General features: G+C 46.2%; 1 protein-coding gene across 11 annotated transcripts in view; it reads left to right on the top strand.

Annotated features, from left to right (window-relative positions):
• Nucleotides 1–20,995, top strand: part of LOC106575830 (vacuolar protein sorting-associated protein 8 homolog) — a 182,517-nt gene that overhangs the window by 68,981 nt on the left and 92,541 nt on the right. For all 11 annotated transcript variants that reach the window (XM_045699530.1, XM_045699539.1, XM_045699533.1 and 8 more), the window contains 6 exons: nucleotides 2,139–2,210; nucleotides 7,678–7,797; nucleotides 9,378–9,434; nucleotides 9,591–9,673; nucleotides 10,057–10,141; nucleotides 10,230–10,418. In XM_045699530.1, the coding sequence (XP_045555486.1) occupies nucleotides 2,139–2,210; nucleotides 7,678–7,797; nucleotides 9,378–9,434; nucleotides 9,591–9,673; nucleotides 10,057–10,141; nucleotides 10,230–10,418 (606 nt within the window). The remainder of the gene's footprint in view (nucleotides 1–2,138; nucleotides 2,211–7,677; nucleotides 7,798–9,377; nucleotides 9,435–9,590; nucleotides 9,674–10,056; nucleotides 10,142–10,229; nucleotides 10,419–20,995) is intronic.

The following is a 20,995-nucleotide window of genomic DNA, read 5'->3' as shown; positions in this document are numbered from 1 at the left end:
GGGTAACAGTCCCAACATATTGTATTTGTACTTGTCCCCGTGTGTCTGTCTGTCCGTCCAGCGGGGGGGTAACAGTCCCAACATATTATATTTGTACTTGTCCCCGTGTGTCTGTCTGTCCGTCCAGCGGGGGGTAACAGTCCCAACATATTATATTTGTACTTGTCCCCGTGTGTCTGTCTGTCCGTCCAGCGGGGGGGTAACAGTCCCAACATATTATATTTGTACTTGTCCCCGTGTGTCTGTCTGTCCGTCCAGCGGGGCGGGGGTAACAGTCCCAACATATTATATTTGTACTTGTCCCCGTGTGTCTGTCTGTCCGTCCAGCGGGGGGTAACAGTCCCAACATATTATATTTGTACTTGTCCCCGTGTGTCTGTCTGTCCGTCCAGCGGGGGAGGTAACAGTCCCAACATATTGTATTTGTACTTGTCCCCGTGTGTCTGTCTGTCCGTCCAGCGGGGGGTAACAGTCCCAACATATTATATTTGTACTTGTCCCCGTGTGTCTGTCTGTCCGTCCAGCGGGGAGGTAACAGTCCCAACATATTGTATTTGTACTTGTCCCCGTGTGTCTGTCTGTCCGTCCAGCGGGGGGTAACAGTCCCAACATATTGTATTTGTACCTGTCCCCGTGTGTCTGTCTGTCCGTCCAGCGGGGGGTAACAGTCCCAACATATTGTATTTGTACTTGTCCCCGTGTGTCTGTCTGTCCGTCCAGCGGGGGGTAACAGTCCCAACATATTATATTTGTACTTGTCCCCGTGTGTCTGTCTGTCCGTCCAGCGGGGGGTAAGAGTCCCAACATATTATATTTGTACTTGTCCCCGTGTGTCTGTCTGTCCGTCCAGCGGGGGGGTTAGAGTCCCAACATATTATATTTGTACTTGTCCCCGTGTGTCTGTCTGTCCGTCCAGCGGGGGGTAACAGTCCCAACATATTATATTTGTACTTGTCCCCGTGTGTCTGTCTGTCCGTCCAGCGGGGGGGTAACAGTCCCAACATATTATATTTGTACTTGTCCCCGTGTGTCTGTCTGTCCGTCCAGCGGGGGGGGTAACAGTCCCAACATATTGTATTTGTACTTGTCCCCGTGTGTCTCTCTGTCCGTCCAGCGGGGGGTAACAGTCCCAACATATTATATTTGTACTTGTCCGTGTTTGTCTGTCCGTCCAGCGGGGGGTAACAGTCCCAACATATTATATTTGTTCTTGTCCCCGTGTGTCTGTCTGTCCGTCCAGCGGGGGGGGTAACAGTCCCAACATATTATATTTGTACTTGTCCTCGTGTGTCTGTCTGTCCGTCCAGCGGGGGGTAACAGTCCCAACATATTATATTTGTACTTGTCCCCGTGTGTCTGTCTGTCCGTCCAGCGGGGGGTAACAGTCCCAACATATTGTATTTGTACTTGTCCCCGTGTGTCTCTCTGTCCGTCCAGCGGGGGGTAACAGTCCCAACATATTATATTTGTACTTGTCCCCGTGTGTCTGTCTGTCCGTCCAGCGGGGGGTAACAGTCCCAACATATTATATTTGTACTTGTCCCCGTGTGTCTGTCTGTCCGTCCAGCGGGGGGGTAACAGTCCCAACATATTATATTTGTACTTGTCCCCGTGTGTCTGTCTGTCCGTCCAGCGGGGGGTAACAGTCCCAACATATTATATTTGTACTTGTCCCCGTGTGTCTGTCTGTCCGTCCAGCGGGGGGGTAACAGTCCCAACATATTATATTTGTACTTGTCCCCGTGTGTCTGTCTGTCCGTCCAGCGGGGGGGTAACAGTCCCAACATATTATATTTGTACTTGTCCCCGTGTGTCTGTCTGTCCGTCCAGCGGGGGGTAACAGTCCCAACATATTATATTTGTACTTGTCCCCGTGTGTCTGTCTGTCCGTCCAGCGGGGGGGTAACAGTCCCAACATATTATATTTGTACTTGTCCCCGTGTGTCTGTCTGTCCGTCCAGCGGGGGGGTAACAGTCCCAACATATTATATTTGTACTTGTCCCCGTGTGTCTGTCTGTCCGTCCAGCGGGGGGGTAACAGTCCCAACATATTATATTTGTACTTCTCCCCGTGTAGCTGCCCTCATGGTTTGTTTCTCTTTTATTTCCACATTCTGTCCGTTCTCCCCCCTCCTCAGACGCTGGAGGACTTTAAGAATGACAAGCAGGCTCTGGAGTACCAGCAGAGGATTGTAGACATTTTACTGAAGGTACAGCATCTCTCTCTCTTTCAATTCAAGGGCTTTATTGGCATGGGAAACATATGTTTACATTGTCAAAGCAAGTGGACTAGACAGCTTCCTCTCTCTTCTCCTCTCCATCTCTCTTTGACTGAACTTCCTCTCTCTTCTCCTCTCCCTCTCTCCATCTCTCTTTGACTGAACTTCCTCTCTCTTCTCCTCTCCATCTCTCTTTGACTGAACTTCCTCTCTCTTCTCCTCTCCCTCTCTCCATCTCTCTCTCTCTCCATCTCTCTTTGACTGAACTTCCTCTCTCTTCTCCTCTCCCTCTCTCCATCTCTCTTTGACTGAACTTCCTCTTAATGTCGGAACTGTCTGTCCTCTCACGTCTTGTAAATCTTTACTCTTTTTCTCACTGAACTCTTCTGACCTCTGTTCTCTCTCTCTCTCTGTCCACCTCTCACTCTTTCTCCCTCCCTCCATCTCTTCCTATTTCTGTTCTGACCTCTGTCTCCCTTTCTCCTCCCGTCTAACTGTTCTGTTCCTGTCTCTCTGTCTCCCTTTCTCCTCCCGTCTAACTGTTCTGTTCCTGTCTCTCTGTCTCCCTTTCTCCTCCCGTCTCTAACTGTTCTGTTCCTGTCTCTCTGTCTCCCTTTCTCCTCCCGTCTCTAACTGTTCTGTTCCTGTCTCTCTGTCTCCCTTTCTCCTCCCGTCTCTAACTGTTCTGTTCCTGTCTCTCTGTCTCCCTTTCTCCTCCCGTCTCTAACTGTTCTGTTCCTGTCTCTCTGTCTCCCTTTCTCCTCCCGTCTAACTGTTCTGTTCCTGTCTCTCTGTCTCCCTTTCTCCTCCCGTCTCTAACTGTTCTGTTCCTGTCTCTCTGTCTCCCTTTCTCCTCCCGTCTCTAACTGTTCTGTTCCTGTCTCTCTGTCTCCCTTTCTCCTCCCGTCTAACTGTTCTGTTCCTGTCTCTCTGTCTCCCTTTCTCCTCCCGTCTAACTGTTCTGTTCCTGTCTCTCTGTCTCCCTTTCTCCTCCCGTCTAACTGTTCTGTTCCTGTCTCTCTGTCTCCCTTTCTCCTCCCGTCTAACTGTTCTGTTCCTGTCTCTCTGTCTCCCTTTCTCCTCCCGTCTCTAACTGTTCTGTTCCTGTCTCTCTGTCTCCCTTTCTCCTCCCGTCTAACTGTTCTGTTCCTGTCTCTCTGTCTCCCTTTCTCCTCCCGTCTAACTGTTCTGTTCCTGTCTCTGTCTCCCTTTCTCCTCCCGTCTCTAACTGTTCTGTTCCTGTCTCTCTGTCTCCCTTTCTCCTCCCGTCTAACTGTTCTGTTCCTGTCTCTCTGTCTCCCTTTCTCCTCCCGTCTAACTGTTCTGTTCCTGTCTCTCTGTCTCCCTTTCTCCTCCCGTCTCTAACTGTTCTGTTCCTGTCTCTCTGTCTCCCTTTCTCCTCCCGTCTAACTGTTCTGTTCCTGTCTCTCTGTCTCCCTTTCTCCTCCCGTCTAACTGTTCTGTTCCTGTCTCTCTGTCTCCCTTTCTCCTCCCGTCTAACTGTTCTGTTCCTGTCTCTCTGTCTCCCTTTCTCCTCCCGTCTAACTGTTCTGTTCCTGTCTCTCTGTCTCCCTTTCTCCTCCCGTCTAACTGTTCTGTTCCTGTCTCTCTGTCTCCCTTTCTCCTCCCGTCTAACTGTTCTGTTCCTGTCTCTCTGTCTCCCTTTCTCCTCCCGTCTAACTGTTCTGTTCCTGTCTCTCTGTCTCCCTTTCTCCTCCCGTCTAACTGTTCTGTTCCTGTCTCTCTGTCTCCCTTTCTCCTCCCGTCTAACTGTTCTGTTCCTGTCTCTCTGTCTCCCTTTCTCCTCCCGTCTAACTGTTCTGTTCCTGTCTCTCTGTCTCCCTTTCTCCTCCCGTCTAACTGTTCTGTTCCTGTCTCTCTGTCTCCCTTTCTCCTCCCGTCTAACTGTTCTGTTCCTGTCTCTCTGTCTCCCTTTCTCCTCCCGTCTAACTGTTCTGTTCCTGTCTCTCTGTCTCCCTTTCTCCTCCCGTCTAACTGTTCTGTTCCTGTCTCTCTGTCTCCCTTTCTCCTCCCGTCTAACTGTTCTGTTCCTGTCTCTCTGTCTCCCTTTCTCCTCCCGTCTAACTGTTCTGTTCCTGTCTCTCTGTCTCCCTTTCTCCTCCCGTCTCTAACTGTTCTGTTCCTGTCTCTCTGTCTCCCTTTCTCCTCCCGTCTAACTGTTCTGTTCCTGTCTCTCTGTCTCCCTTTCTCCTCCCGTCTAACTGTTCTGTTCCTGTCTCTCTGTCTCCCTTTCTCCTCCCGTCTCTAACTGTTCTGTTCCTGTCTCTCTGTCTCCCTTTCTCCTCCCGTCTAACTGTTCTGTTCCTGTCTCTCTGTCTCCCTTTCTCCTCCCGTCTAACTGTTCTGTTCCTGTCTCTCTGTCTCCCTTTCTCCTCCCGTCTCTAACTGTTCTGTTCCTGTCTCTCTGTCTCCCTTTCTCCTCCCGTCTAACTGTTCTGTTCCTGTCTCTCTGTCTCCCTTTCTCCTCCCGTCTAACTGTTCTGTTCCTGTCTCTCTGTCTCCCTTCCTCCTCCCGTCTCTAACTGTTCTGTTCCTGTCTCTCTGTCTCCCTTTCTCCTCCCGTCTAACTGTTCTGTTCCTGTCTCTCTGTCTCCCTTTCTCCTCCCGTCTCTAACTGTTCTGTTCCTGTCTCTCTGTCTCCCTTTCTCCTCCCGTCTCTAACTGTTCTGTTCCTGTCTCTCTGTCTCCCTTTCTCCTCCCGTCTAACTGTTCTGTTCCTGTCTCTCTGTCTCCCTTTCTCCTCCCGTCTAACTGTTCTGTTCCTGTCTCTCTGTCTCCCTTTCTCCTCCCGTCTAACTGTTCTGTTCCTGTCTCTCTGTCTCCCTTTCTCCTCCCGTCTAACTGTTCTGTTCCTGTCTCTCTGTCTCCCTTTCTCCTCCCGTCTCTAACTGTTCTGTTCCTGTCTCTCTGTCTCCCTTTCTCCTCCCGTCTCTAACTGTTCTGTTCCTGTCTCTCTGTCTCCCTTTCTCCTCCCGTCTAACTGTTCTGTTCCTGTCTCTCTGTCTCCCTTTCTCCTCCCGTCTCTAACTGTTCTGTTCCTGTCTCTCTGTCTCCCTTTCTCCTCCCGTCTAACTGTTCTGTTCCTGTCTCTCTGTCTCCCTTTCTCCTCCCGTCTCTAACTGTTCTGTTCCTGTCTCTCTGTCTCCCTTTCTCCTCCCGTCTCTAACTGTTCTGTTCCTGTCTCTCTGTCTCCCTTTCTCCTCCCGTCTAACTGTTCTGTTCCTGTCTCTCTGTCTCCCTTTCTCCTCCCGTCTAACTGTTCTGTTCCTGTCTCTCTGTCTCCCTTTCTCCTCCCGTCTAACTGTTCTGTTCCTGTCTCTCTGTCTCCCTTTCTCCTCCCGTCTAACTGTTCTGTTCCTGTCTCTCTGTCTCCCTTTCTCCTCCCGTCTCTAACTGTTCTGTTCCTGTCTCTCTGTCTCCCTTTCTCCTCCCGTCTAACTGTTCTGTTCCTGTCTCTCTGTCTCCCTTTCTCCTCCCGTCTAACTGTTCTGTTCCTGTCTCTCTGTCTCCCTTTCTCCTCCCGTCTCTAACTGTTCTGTTCCTGTCTCTCTGTCTCCCTTTCTCCTCCCGTCTAACTGTTCTGTTCCTGTCTCTCTGTCTCCCTTTCTCCTCCCGTCTCTAACTGTTCTGTTCCTGTCTCTCTGTCTCCCTTTCTCCTCCCGTCTCTAACTGTTCTGTTCCTGTCTCTCTGTCTCCCTTTCTCCTCCCGTCTAACTGTTCTGTTCCTGTCTCTCTGTCTCCCTTTCTCCTCCCGTCTAACTGTTCTGTTCCTGTCTCTCTGTCTCCCTTTCTCCTCCCGTCTCTAACTGTTCTGTTCCTGTCTCTCTGTCTCCCTTTCTCCTCCCGTCTAACTGTTCTGTTCCTGTCTCTCTGTCTCCCTTTCTCCTCCCGTCTAACTGTTCTGTTCCTGTCTCTCTGTCTCCCTTTCTCCTCCCGTCTAACTGTTCTGTTCCTGTCTCTCTGTCTCCCTTTCTCCTCCCGTCTAACTGTTCTGTTCCTGTCTCTCTGTCTCCCTTTCTCCTCCCGTCTAACTGTTCTGTTCCTGTCTCTCTGTCTCCCTTTCTCCTCCCCGTCTAACTGTTCTGTTCCTGTCTCTCTGTCTCCCTTTCTCCTCCCGTCTAACTGTTCTGTTCCTGTCTCTCTGTCTCCCTTTCTCCTCCCGTCTCTAACTGTTCTGTTCCTGTCTCTCTGTCTCCCTTTCTCCTCCCGTCTCTAACTGTTCTGTTCCTGTCTCTCTGTCTCCCTTTCTCCTCCCGTCTCTAACTGTTCTGTTCCTGTCTCTCTGTCTCCCTTTCTCCTCCCGTCTAACTGTTCTGTTCCTGTCTCTCTGTCTCCCTTTCTCCTCCCGTCTCTAACTGTTCTGTTCCTGTCTCTCTGTCTCCCTTTCTCCTCCCGTCTCTAACTGTTCTGTTCCTGTCTCTCTGTCTCCCTTTCTCCTCCCGTCTAACTGTTCTGTTCCTGTCTCTCTGTCTCCCTTTCTCCTCCCGTCTAACTGTTCTGTTCCTGTCTCTCTGTCTCCCTTTCTCCTCCCGTCTAACTGTTCTGTTCCTGTCTCTCTGTCTCCCTTTCTCCTCCCGTCTCTAACTGTTCTGTTCCTGTCTCTCTGTCTCCCTTTCTCCTCCCGTCTCTAACTGTTCTGTTCCTGTCTCTCTGTCTCCCTTTCTCCTCCCGTCTAACTGTTCTGTTCCTGTCTCTCTGTCTCCCTTTCTCCTCCCGTCTCTAACTGTTCTGTTCCTGTCTCTCTGTCTCCCTTTCTCCTCCCGTCTAACTGTTCTGTTCCTGTCTCTCTGTCTCCCTTTCTCCTCCCGTCTCTAACTGTTCTGTTCCTGTCTCTCTGTCTCCCTTTCTCCTCCCGTCTAACTGTTCTGTTCCTGTCTCTCTGTCTCCCTTTCTCCTCCCGTCTAACTGTTCTGTTCCTGTCTCTCTGTCTCCCTTTCTCCTCCCGTCTCTAACTGTTCTGTTCCTGTCTCTCTGTCTCCCTTTCTCCTCCCGTCTCTAACTGTTCTGTTCCTGTCTCTCTGTCTCCCTTTCTCCTCCCGTCTAACTGTTCTGTTCCTGTCTCTCTGTCTCCCTTTCTCCTCCCGTCTAACTGTTCTGTTCCTGTCTCTCTGTCTCCCTTTCTCCTCCCGTCTAACTGTTCTGTTCCTGTCTCTCTGTCTCCCTTTCTCCTCCCGTCTAACTGTTCTGTTCCTGTCTCTCTGTCTCCCTTTCTCCTCCCGTCTCTAACTGTTCTGTTCCTGTCTCTCTGTCTCCCTTTCTCCTCCCGTCTAACTGTTCTGTTCCTGTCTCTCTGTCTCCCTTTCTCCTCCCGTCTAACTGTTCTGTTCTGACCTCTGTCTCCCTTTCTCCTCCCGTCTAACTGTTCTGTTCCTGTCTCTCTGTCTCCCTTTCTCCTCCCGTCTAACTGTTCTGTTCCTGTCTCTCTGTCTGTTTCCAGGTGATGGTGGAGAACAGTGACTTCACTCCCTCTCAGGTGGGCTGTCTGTTTACCTTCCTGGCCCGCCAGCTGGCCAAACCTGACAACACACTCTTCGTCAACAGGAAGCTCTTCGATCAGGTGACCACTTAGAGCAGGAAGTCTCTCAGACAGACAGGTCCTTGGGGAACCCCCAGCCATTCCACATAGAGTTTGGACTGGAGGAGATATGGGCGTGTTCCAGGTCATCGTCATTGCAGTTACTCACAACGCCTGTTACTAAACATCTTAGGAACCTGCATAAATATGATTCAGCAATAATCTGAGAGACGTAGTGCAACAAAGACGCAACCGTTGTTTTTCATCATAAGATGTGTTATGTTCTATGTTAAGAGGATAGATGTGTTATGTTAAGAGGATAGATGTGTTATGTTAAGAGGATAGATGTGTTATGTTAAGAGGATAGATGTTCTATGTTAACCTCTCTGGGGTATGTGGGATGTGACCGTCTCACCTGCGGGACACACTATTCAACAGCCAGTGAAATAGCAGGGCGGCAAATTCAAAACAACAAAAATCTCATAATTCAAATTTCTCAAACATACAACTATTATATCCCATTTTAAAGATACACTTCTCGTTAATCCAACCTCATTGTCCGATTTCAAAAAGGCTTTACGGCGAAAGCATAACATTTAGATTATGTTAGGACAGCACCTAAACAAGAAAAACCACACAGCCATTTTCCAAGCAAGGAGAGGCGTCACAAAAACCAGAAATACAGCTAAAATGAATCGCTAACCTTTGATGATCTTCATCAGATGGCACTCCCAGGACTCAATGTTACACAATACATGTATGTCTTGCTTGATAAAGTTCATATTTATATCCAAAAGCCCCATTTTACATTGGCGTGTAATGTTCAAAAATGTTTTGCCTCCCAAAACTTCCAGTGAATCAGCACATCAATTTACAGAAATACTCATCATAAACGTTGATAAAATATTCAACAGTTATTTAACGAGAGTCTTGTCTTTAAAATGGTGTAAAATAGTCATATGTTTGAAAAATTGAAGTTTTTGCATTTTTTAGGTATTTGAATATCACGCCACGGGATTACACTGGCTGTTGAGTAGGTGGGACGATAGAGGTTAAGAGGATAGATGTGTTGTGATCTATGTTAAGGGACTTATTCTCCTTCGTCACCACCCAGCTACAGGATTCTACTCTGGGAATGTTGATTGGGCCTCAAGCGAGGAGTTGGCACTTAGCACCTGGCTGAAAACAGCTGCTTCACACAGGAAGAGGATAGATGTGTTTTTGCACTTAGTCATTCAATATTCTCAGTGTAAAGCCTTCCTGTAGTGTGACTAACTGACTGGAGTGGTGTTCTATTGAAACTGGGCAGTAGGAGAACCTGGAGCGGTGTTGTGTTGTATTGAAACTGGGCAGTAGGAGAACCTGGAGCGGTGTTGTGTTGTATTGAAACTGGGCAGTAGGAGAACCTGGAGCGGTGTTGTGTTGTATTGAAACTGGGCAGTAGGAGAACCTGGAGCGGTGTTGTGTTGTATTGAAACTGGGCAGTAGGAGAACCTGGAGCGGTGTTGTGTTGTATTGAAACTGGGCAGTAGGAGAACCTGGAGCGGTGTTGTGTTGTATTGAAACTGGGCAGTAGGAGAACCTGGACCTATGTTTTGTGTTGTGGTTCTGTTGTTCCACAGGTTCTGGAGTTCCTGTGTAGTCCAGACGACGACTCCAGACACACAGAGAGACAACAGGTAGACTACTCTGACACGATAAGGCTCAGGACTAAAGTAGTGCACTATTTAGGGAATAGGGTGCCATTTCAGATTTGCTCTAGGGCTCTTTTTCTGAGCGTAGCCTGTGGATTGGTCAGGTCATGTGATCCAGTAGAGGCTGTGATTGGTTCCCAGGTGCTGTTGGAGCTGCTGCAGGTGGGAGGTGTGGGCCAGTTTGATGAGGGACGACTACTGGGACTGGCTGAGAAGGCAGAGTTGTGAGTTATCCTCTATTATCCTCCCTCTCTCTCTGTTTCTCTCTCTCTCTCTCTCTCTCTCTCTCTCTCTCTCTCTCTGTTTCTCTTTCTCTGTTTTTCTCTCTCTGTTTCTCTCTCTCTCTATGAATATACTTGTATACTATATATACTATATTCAACCACTATTAACTCCTGGTCCCAACTTCTCCCTCACCATTCTCTCCCCCCTCCTCTCTCCCTCCTCTCTCCCTCCTCCTCTCTCCCTCCTCTCTCTCTCTCTCTCTCCTCCTCTCTCCTCTCTCTCCTCCTCTCTCTCCTCTCTCCCTCCTCTTCTCTCCCTCCTCTTCTCTCCCTCCTCTTCTCTCCCTCCTCTTCTCTCCCTCCTCCTCTCTCCCTCCTCTCAGCTACCAGATCTGTGAGTTTCTGTATGAGCAGAAGCATCTGCATGATAAAATTCTGGACTGCTACCTCAGAGACCCTGTGAGAAAGGTAGTGTGCAGCATACCAAGCTATTAGACAGTAGATTCTGAAGCTTGTATGGATGAAGTTCACACTGGTCTTATTGACATGTCAACAGGAAGAGATCTTTAACTACATCCACAACCTGCTGTCCATGCCTGGCTACAGCTCAGAGGAGAAACACTGTGTCTGGGACAAGGCCCTGCTGCACATTGCGGAGCTGGTGACCCTTGACCCTGCCAAGTCAGCTGACCTGGTGGCCATGCATTTCCCTGAGGAAGTACGACCCATCATCACCAGACTACAGGTCAGCTGACTAGAGGGCCGACACGGCATCATTCAATCTCTCTCTATCTGCCTCTCGCAATCTGCCTCTCGCAATCTGCCTCTCTCTATCTGCCTCTCTCTATCTGCCTCTCTCTATCTGCCTCTCTCTATCTGCCTCTCTCTATCTGCCTCTCTCTATCTGCCTCTCTCTCAATCTCTCTTTCTTTGTTTCTTTGTTTCAATTCAATTCAATTTAAGGGCTTTAATTGGCATGGGAAACATATGTTAACATTGCCAAAGCAAGTGGAGTAGGTAATATACAAAAGTGAAATAAACAATAAAAATGAACAGTAAACATTACACTCACAGAAGTTCCAAAAGACTAAAGACCTTTCAAATGTCATATTATGTCTATATACAGTGTTGTAACGATGTGCAAATAGTTAAAGTACAAAGGGGAAAATAAATAAACATAAATATGGGTTGTATTTACAATGGTGTTTGTTCTTCACTGGTTGACCTTTTCTTGTGGCAACAGGTCACACATCTTGCTGCTGTGATGTCACACTGTGGTATTTTACCCAGTAGATATGGGAGTTTATCAAAATTGGGTTTGTTTTCTAATTCTTTGTGGATCTGTGTAATCTGAGGGAAATATGTGTCTCTAATATGGTCATACATTGGACAGGAGGTTAGGAAGTGCAGCTCAGTTTCCACCTGATTTTGTGGGCAGTGTGCACGTGCAGTGCTTCGTCCTCTAAAAGTTGCAGCGTACTGCAGCTTGCATGGTGCCACTGTTACCATTAATGCTAGTTAGTGATAGTTTGACCACCAGAGGGCATGTTTGAGAAGCATTTGATAGCCTTCAATAGTGGCTGTACTAGAGAAATTAAAACCTTTTTTGTAAGAACATAGTATATGGGACTGATTTTAAGAAATGTTGTTTAATTAATTTGATTAATATTATGGTGTTTCTATTCCAAGGAAAACTAAACACCCTCTGGGTTTCCGTTAGGATGGAACAGAAAATATGACGCTGTACAACGTGACGGTCGTGAGTAGAGTACTGGGCTATTTAACTAGAGAATCCCTGTGTCGTGCGGGCAGGGCACGCGGGAGACCGGGGTTCAATTCCCCGATGGGGAGGAAGGAGTAAGATGTCCTTGTAAATAAGAATTTGACTTGCCTAGTTAAATAAAGGTTACACTAAGAGCGTAACATTTCTACACCCTAACTGTATAATTGTAGTCTAACCAATACTCAAACAGAGATTCAGTCAAAATATAAATCTGATAGATCTATCAGGACCAGTCCCCATGCTTGTCTCAGAGCAGCTCTAAACAGCTGAAATGGGTTTAGTTGCTTCAAATCCTATTGTTTCTAACTTCAATATGCTCTTTAAATAACAACTACACGGTACATTACTCAACACTAGTGAGACTCATGTCGCCTAAAATACGACGGGACTTTCTGCCAATAATCACATATAGAGGATTGGAGGATATTTCTGTAATTCACTGATATTTATTCCCATAGTAATTCGTTATGGATCCATAACTAAATAAACATTGGCAATTTGAAAGCCATTATTAGTTCCATTGTTTTAGTTTGAAGGTGCAGACTGGCGCTAAGAACAGAACAGCGAGAACGTTTCCCTCGTCAGCACCATTATTAGTGCAATGCCCCTTAGTGTTGCCAGAGTAGCGGGGGGGGGGGTCCACCCCCTCCCTTCCCTATGGGCTAGGTCAGTCTTCTGTGCGTGGCTCTGCAGCCCATCCCGTGCCCCCTGCCCTCTTGCCCTGAACCTTGCGCGCTTTCAGTGGACACAGCTGGAGAACTACAAGGTAATCTCATTGTACGCCATTCGGGAGCCATGACCCATATGACCAATATATATTGTCCTGCTAATACCAGGGTTAATAATATATCTGAGAGAATATCCAACGGGCTTTTATATCGTTCTACATTAATAATAATCGTTGTGTTTAAAAAATAACAATAATTTGGAGGGGATTTCATTTTTATATAACGTGAAATGAGCGAGGAAAAAGTTGAGGCTGGCACGGGTATTGAACCAGCGTCTGTAGCAACACAGTTTACACTGCTATGCCGTGTCTCAGACCGCTGTGCCACTCAGGCGCTGTACAACGTGACCAGTCTGGAGTGGCTCCTACACTACTACAGTCTGAGCTAAGTCACCTAACAAAATAAAAGAATAAAAACCTTAGTGGAACAACAGTTTTAGTCAGTAATACTGAATTCATACACAATTATCAGCTTCTATGTAGGTTTATGTCACCCATTCATTGTCAGTTAGAAACACAGTAGGACCCAAAAGCATAATCGGTGCTCTAACTCCCCCTTGTGGTGGTCTGGAGAAATGACGTGGTGACGCAGGGTACCGTACTGAACCACACATTACCTCTAGGTCCCGCAGCATAATCGCAAAACTTTTAGTGGCGCAACCACTGTAGCCTGTCTTCTCTTGAGAGCTAGGTCTGCCTACAGCGGCCTTTCTCAATAGCAAGGTTATGTTCACTGAGTTTGTACATAGTCAAAGCTTTATGTTTGGGTCAGTCTTTTTGTTTTCTCATGATTTGGTTGGGTCTCTGTCTCTCACCCCCCCCCTCTCTCTTTCTAACTCTTTCTCCTCATCTCTCTCTCTGTCTGTCTGGCTGGCTGGCTGGCATCTCGCTTTCTCTGTCTCTGTCTGTGTCTCGCTTTCTCTGTCTCTGTCTGTCTGTGTCTCGCTTTCTCTGTCTGTCTGTGTCTCGCTTTCTCTGTCTGTCTGTGTCTCGCTTTCTCTATCTCTCTCTGTCAGTCTGTGTCTCTCTCTCTCTTTGTCTCTGTCTTTCTCTTTCTCTCTCGTGACAAACCCACAGAGTCCCGCCACTGTCTGAATCAGCCTTATCTGCAGCGCAGTGTGTAATTGCCTGGCTGTTATCACCGTAGGAACGGGAGATAAGTGCTAATTGAAAACCTGGATTAGTAAAGAGTGGTTTACTTCCCGAGAGAATGCTGCTGTGTGTGTGTTCATGTCTCTGATTCTGTTGTGTAGAGAGTGAAGGGCGTTTCCAGGAAGATCTGACAATGGAAGAAAATAAACACCTTTGTGATTGCTCCAAACTGCACACACAGGTGTAGGTGTATCTAATGGGTTGCTGTAAAAGGTGTTGTTATTGACCATGTAGGGCTGACAACATTTCACTTCATAAGAATCACAATAATCTATGGCATTTAGCATTTTATCTAAAGTGACTTACAGGATTGAACTCTCTCTGTCTCTCTCTCTGTCTCTCTCTCTGTCTCTCTCTCTGTCTCTCTCTCTGTCTCTCTGTCTCTCTGTCTCTCTCTCTCTGTCTCTCTCTCTCTCTCTCTCTGTCTCTCTGTCTCTCTCTCTCTCTCTGTGTGTGTGTCTCTCTCTGTGTCTCAATTCAATTACATTTCAATTCAAAGGGCTTTATTGGCATGGGCAACACTTAGAAATGTCCTTGTTTTTGAAAGAAAAGCTATTTTTTTGTCCATTAAAACAACATCAAATTGGTCAGAAATACAGTGTAGACATTGTTAATGTTGTAAATGACTATTGTAGCTGGAAACGGTTGATTTGTAATGGAATTTCTACATAGGCGTACAGAGGCCCATTATCAGCAACCATCACTCCTGTGTTCCAATGGCACGTTGTGTTAGCTAATCCAAGTTTATCATTTTAAAAGGCTAATTGATCATTATGTTAGCACAGCTGAAAACTGTTGTTCTGATTTAAAGAAGCAATAAAAACCTACCTTTTTTAGACTAGTTGAGTATCTGGAGCATCAGCATTTGTGGGTTCGATTACAGGCTCAAAATGGCCAGAAACAAAGAACTTTCTTCTGAAACTCGTTAGTCTATTCTTGTTCTGAGAAAGGAAGGGTAATCCATGCGAGAAATTGCCAAGAAACTGAAGATCTCGTACAACACTGTGTACTACTCCCTTCACAGAACAGAGAAAACTGTCTCTAACCAGAATAGAAAGAAGAGTGGGAGGCCCCGGTGCACAACTGAGCAAGAGCACAAGTACATTAGAGTGTCTAGTTTGAGAAAGACACCTCACAAGTCCTCAACTGGCAGCTTCATTAAATAGTACCCACAAAACACCAGTCTCAATGTCAACAGTGAAGAGGCGACTCCAGGATGCTGGCCTTCTAGGCAGAGTTGCAAAGAAAAAGTCATATCTCAGACTGGCCAATAAAAAGGAAAGATTAAGATGGGCAAAAGAACACAGACACTGTTCAGAGGAACTCTGCCTAGAAGGCCAGCATCCCGGAGTCACCTCTTCACTGTTGACGTTGAGACTGGTGTTTTGTGGGTACTATTTAATGAAGCTGCCATTTGAGGACTTGATAGTGTGTCTAGTTTCAGAAACAGATGCCTAATGTACTTGTCCTCTTGCTCAGTTGTGCACCGGGGCCTCCCACTCCTCTTTCTATTCTGGTTAGAGACAGAGCAAACTGTCTTTTAAAATGATAAACTTGGATTAGCTAACACAACGTGCCATTGGAACACAGGAGTGATGGTTGCTGATAATGGGCCTCTATACGCCTATGTAGATATTCCATAAAAAAACTGCCGTTTCCTGCTACAATAGTCAGTTACAACATTAACAATGTCTACACTGTATTTCTGATCAATTTGATGCTATTTTAATGGACGAAAAATGTGCTTTTCTTTCAAAAACAAGGACATTTCTAAGGGACCCCAAACATTTGAATGGTAGTGTATGTTTACATTGCTAAAGCAAGATAAATAGATAATAAACAAAAGTTAAATAACATTTTTAAAATGAACAGTAAACATTACACTCACAAAAGCAATAGAAACTTTTCAAATGTCATGTGTATATATACAGTGGTGTAACGATGTACAAAAGGGAAAATAAGTCAACATAAATATGGGTTGTTTTTACAATGGTGTTTGTTCTTCACTGGTTGACCTTTTCTTGTGGCAACAGGTCACACATCTTGCTGCTGTGATGTCACACTGTGGTATTTTACCCAGTAGATATGGGAGTTTATCAAAATTGGGTTTGTTTTCTAATTCTTTGTGGATCTGTGTAATCTGAGGGAAATATGTGTCTCTAATATGGTCATACGTTTGGCAGGAAGTTAGGAAGTGCAGCTCAATTTCCACCTCATTTTGTGGGCAGTGTGCACATGGCCTGTCTTCTCTTGAGAGCCAGGTCTGCCTACGGCGGCCTTTCTCAATAGCAAGGCTATGCTCACTGAGTCTGTACATAGTCAAAGATTTCCTTAAAATTGAATGGCTCTTTTCTGGATTTTGAAAGTTAATTGGTATCGGCCTAATTCTGCTCTGCATGCATTATTTGTTTTTTTACGTTGTACACAGGATATTTTTGCAGAATTCTGCAAACAGTCTCAATTTGTCTTTTGTGAATTCTTGGTTGGTAAGCGGACCCCAGACCTCACAACCATGAAGGGCGATGGGTTCTAGGGAGTTTTTCCTAGCCACCGTGCTTCTACACCTGCATTGCTTGCTGTTTGGGGTTTTAGGCTGGGTTTCTGTACAGCACTTTGTGATATCAGCTGATGTAAGAAGGGCTTTATAAATACATTTGATTTGATTTGATAACTGAAGTTTAGCCAGATCCTAATATGTATGTCACATTTTCTGTTCCTTTTGATGGTATAGAAGGCCCTTCTGGCCTTGTCTCTCAGATCGTTCACAGCTTTGTGGAAGTTACCTGTGACCCTGATGTTTAGGCCAGGGTATTCATAGTTTCCTGTGGTCCTGATGTTTAGGCCAGGGTGTGTATAGTTTCCTGTGGTCCTGATGTTTAGGCCAGGGTATGTATAGTTTCCTGTGGTCCTGATGTTTAGGCCAGGGTATGTATAGTTTCCTGTGGTCCTGATGTTTAGGCCAGGGTATGTATAGTTTCCTGTGGTCCTGATGTTTAGGCCAGGGTATGTATAGTTTCCTGTGGTCCTGATGTTTAGGCCAGGGTATGTATAGTTTCCTGTGGTCCTGATGTTTAGGCCAGGGTGTGTATAGTTTCCTGTGGTCCTGATGTTTAGGCCAGGGTGTGTATAGTTTCCTGTGGTCCTGATGTTTAGGCCAGGGTGTGTATAGTTTCCTGTGGTCCTGATGTTTAGGCCAGGGTATGTATAGTTTCCTGTGGTCCTGATGTTTAGGCCAGGGTATGTATAGTTTCCTGTGGTCCTGATGTTTAGACCAGGGTATGTATAGTTTCCTGTGGTCCTGATGTTTAGACCAGGGTATGTATAGTTTCCTGTGGTCCTGATGTTTAGGCCAGGGTATGTATAGTTTCCTGTGGTCCTGATGTTTAGGCCAGGGTGTGTATAGTTTCCTGTGGTCCTGATGTTTAGGCCAGGGTATGTATAGTTTCCTGTGGTCCTGATGTTTAGGCCAGGGTGTGTATAGTTTCCTGTGGTCCTGATGTTTAGGCCAGGGTATGTATAGTTTCCTGTGGTCCTGATGTTTAGGCCAGGGTGTGTATAGTTTCCTGTGGTCCTGATGTTTAGGCCAGGGTATTCATAGTTTCCTGTGGTCCTGATGTTTAGGCCAGGGTATGTATAGTTACCTGTGGTCCTGATGTTTAGGCCAGGGTATGTATAGTTTCCTGTGGTCCTGATGTTTAGGCCAGGGTATGTATAGTTTCCTGTGGTCCTGATGTTTAGGCCAGGGTATGTATAGTTTCCTGTGGTCCTGATGTTTAGGCCAGGGTATGTATAGTTTCCTGTGGTCCTGATGTTTAGGCCAGGGTATGTATAGTTTCCTGTGGTCCTGATGTTTAGGCCAGGGTGTGTATAGTTACCTGTGGTCCTGATGTTTAGGCCAGGGTAGGTATAGTTTCCTGTGGTCCTGATGTTTAGGCCAGGGTGTGTATAGTTTCCTGTGGTCCTGATGTTTAGGCCAGGGTATGTATAGTTACCTGTGGTCCTGATGTTTAGGCCAGGGTATGTATAGTTTCCTGTGGTCCTGATGTTTAGGCCAGGGTATGTATAGTTTCCTGTGGTCCTGATGTTTAGGCCAGGGTATGTATAGTTTCCTGTGGTCCTGATGTTTAGGCCAGGGTATGTATAGTTTCCTGTGGTCCTGATGTTTAGACCAGGGTATGTATAGTTTCCTGTGGTCCTGATGTTTAGGCCAGGGTATGTATAGTTTCCTGTGGTCCTGATGTTTAGGCCAGGGTATGTATAGTTTCCTGTGGTCCTGATGTTTAGGCCAGGGTATGTATAGTTTCCTGTGGTCCTGATGTTTAGGCCAGGGTATGTATAGTTTCCTGTGGTCCTGATGTTTAGGCCAGGGTATGTATAGTTACCTGTGGTCCTGATGTTTAGGCCAGGGTATGTATAGTTTCCTGTGGTCCTGATGTTTAGGCCAGGGTATGTATAGTTACCTGTGGTCCTGATGTTTAGGCCAGGGTATGTATAGTTTCCTGTGGTCCTGATGTTTAGGCCAGGGTATGTATAGTTTCCTGTGGTCCTGATGTTTGGGCCAGGGTATGTATAGTTTCCTGTGGTCCTGATGTTTGGGCCAGGGTATGTATAGTTTCCTGTGGTCCTGATGTTTGGGCCAGGGTATGTATAGTTTCCTGTGGTCCTGATGTTTGGGCCAGGGTATGTATAGTTTCCTGTGGTCCTGATGTTTAGGCCAGGGTATGTATAGTTTCCTGTGGTCCTGATGTTTAGGCCAGGGTATGTATAGTTTCCTGTGGTCCTGATGTTTAGGCCAGGGTGTGTATAGTTTCCTGTGGTCCTGATGTTTAGGCCAGGGTATGTATAGTTTCCTGTGGTCCTGATGTTTAGGCCAGGGTGTGTATAGTTTCCTGTGGTCCTGATGTTTAGGCCAGGGTATGTATAGTTTCCTGTGGTCCTGATGTTTAGGCCAGGGTATGTATAGTTTCCTGTGGTCCTGATGTTTAGGCCAGGGTGTGTATAGTTTCCTGTGGTCCTGATGTTTAGGCCAGGGTATGTATAGTTTCCTGTGGTCCTGATGTTTAGACCAGGGTATGTATAGTTTCCTGTGGTCCTGATGTTTAGGCCAGGGTATGTATAGTTTCCTGTGGTCCTGATGTTTAGGCCAGGGTGTGTATAGTTTCCTGTGGTCCTGATGTTTAGGCCAGGGTGTGTATAGTTTCCTGTGGTCCTGATGTTTAGGCCAGGGTATGTATAGTTTCCTGTGGTCCTGATGTTTAGGCCAGGGTATGTATAGTTTCCTGTGGTCCTGATGTTTAGGCCAGGGTATGTATAGTTTCCTGTGGTCCTGATGTTTAGGCCAGGGTATGTATAGTTTCCTGTGGTCCTGATGTTTAGGCCAGGGTGTGTATAGTTTCCTGTGGTCCTGATGTTTAGGCCAGGGTATGTATAGTTTCCTGTGGTCCTGATGTTTAGGCCAGGGTATGTATAGTTTCCTGTGGTCCTGATGTTTAGGCCAGGGTATGTATAGTTTCCTGTGGTCCTGATGTTTAGGCCAGGGTATGTATAGTTTCCTGTGGTCCTGATGTTTAGGCCAGGGTATGTATAGTTTCCTGTGGTCCTGATGTTTAGGCCAGGGTATGTATAGTTTCCTGTGGTCCTGATGTTTAGGCCAGGGTATGTATAGTTTTCTGTGGTCCTGAGGTTTAGGCCAGGGTATGTATAGTTTCCTGTGGTCCTGATGTTTAGGCCAGGGTATGTTTAGTTTCCTGTGGTCCTGATGTTTAGGCCAGGGTATGTATAGTTTTCTGTGGTCCTGATGTTTAGGCCAGGGTATGTATAGTTTTCTGTGGTCCTGATGTTTAGGCCAGGGTATTCATAGTTTCCTGTGGTCCTGATGTTTAGGCCAGGGTATGTATAGTTTCCTGTGGTCCTGATGTTTAGGCCAGGGTATGTATAGTTTTCTGTGGTCCTGATGTTTAGGCCAGGGTATTCATAGTTTCCTGTGGTCCTGATGTTTAGGCCAGGGTATTCATAGTTTCCTGTGGTCCTGATGTTTAGGCCAGGGTATGTATAGTTTCCTGTGGTCCTGATGTTTAGGCCAGGGTGTGTATAGTTTCCTGTTGTCCTGATGTTTAGGCCAGGGTGTGTATAGTTTCCTGTGGTCCTGATGTTTAGGCCAGGGTATGTATAGTTTCCTGTGGTCCTGATGTTTAGGCCAGGGTATGTATAGTTTCCTGTGGTCCTGATGTTTAGGCCAGGGTATGTATAGTTTCCTGTGGTCCTGATGTTTAGGCCAGGGTATGTATAGTTTCCTGTGGTCCTGATGTTTAGGCCAGGGTATGTATAGTTTCCTGTGGTCCTGATGTTTAGGCCAAGGTATGTATAGTTTCCTGTGGTCCTGATGTTTAGGCCAGGGTATGTGTAGTTTCCTGTGTGCTCTAGGGAAACGGTGTCTAGATGGAATTTGTGTTTGTTGTCCTGGCAACTGGACCTTCTTTGGAACACCACATTTATTGTCTTACTCAGATTTGCCGTCAGTGCCCAGGTCTAACAGAATCAGTGTAGAATTTCTAGGTGCTGCTGTAGGCTCTCCTTGGTTGGGGACAGAAGCACCAGATCATCAGCCAACGGTAGACATTTGACTTCAGATTCTAGTAGGTTGAGGCCGGGTGCTGCAGACTGTTCTAGTGCCCTCGCCAAGTTGTTGATATATATGTTGAAGAGGGTGGGGCTTAAGCTGCATCCCTGTCTCACCCCACGGCCCTGTGGAAAGAAATGTGAGGTTTTTTTGCTAGTTTTAACTGCACACTTGTTGTTTGTAATGTCGTATGTTTTTCACCCAACACCATTTTCCATCAATTTGTATAGCAGACCCTCATGCCAAATTGAGTCAAAAGCTTTCTTGAAATCAACAAAGCATGAGAAGACTTTGCCTTTGTTTTGGTTTGTTTGTTTGTCAATTAGGGTGTGCAGGGTGAATACGTGGTCTGTCGTACGGTAATTAGGTAAGAAGCCAATTTGACATTTGCTCAGTACATTGTTTTCATAGAGGAAATGTACGAGTCTGCTGTTAATGATAATGCAGAGGATTTCCCCAAGGCTGCTGTTGACGCATATCCCACGGTAGTTATTGGGGTCAAATTTGTCTCCACTTCTGTGGATCAGGGTGATCAGTCCTTGGTTCCAAATATTGGGGAAGATGCCAGAGCTGAGGATGATGTTAAATAGTTTAAGTATAGCCAATTGGAATTTTGGGTCTGTATATTTTATAATTTAATTTAGGATACCATCAACCCCACAGGCCTTTTTGGGTTGGAGGGTTTGTAATTTTGTCCTGTAGTTCATTCAATGTAATTGGAGAATCCAGTGGGTTCTGGTAGTCTTTTATAGTTGATTCTAAGGTTTGTATTTGATCATGTATATGTTTTTGCTGTTTGTTCTTTGTCATAGAGCCAAAAGGATTGGACAAGTGGTTTATCCATCTCCGTTTTGGATAGATAACTCTTCATGTTTGTTTCGAGTTTTCCCAGAAGTGGTTAGATTCTATGGATTCTTCAATAACATTGAGCTGATTTCTGACGTGCTGTTCCTTCTTTTTCCGTGGTGTATTTCTGTATTGTTTTAGTGATTCACCATAGTGAAGGCGTAGACTCAGGTTTTCTGGGTCTCTATGTTTTTG

This window comes from Salmo salar, chromosome ssa17 (genome assembly GCF_905237065.1).
Source record: "Salmo salar chromosome ssa17, Ssal_v3.1, whole genome shotgun sequence".
NCBI classification, from domain to species: domain Eukaryota; kingdom Metazoa; phylum Chordata; class Actinopteri; order Salmoniformes; family Salmonidae; genus Salmo; species Salmo salar.
Note: the sequence above shows the minus strand (reverse complement) of the source record. Positions and strands in the feature narration are given on the sequence as shown.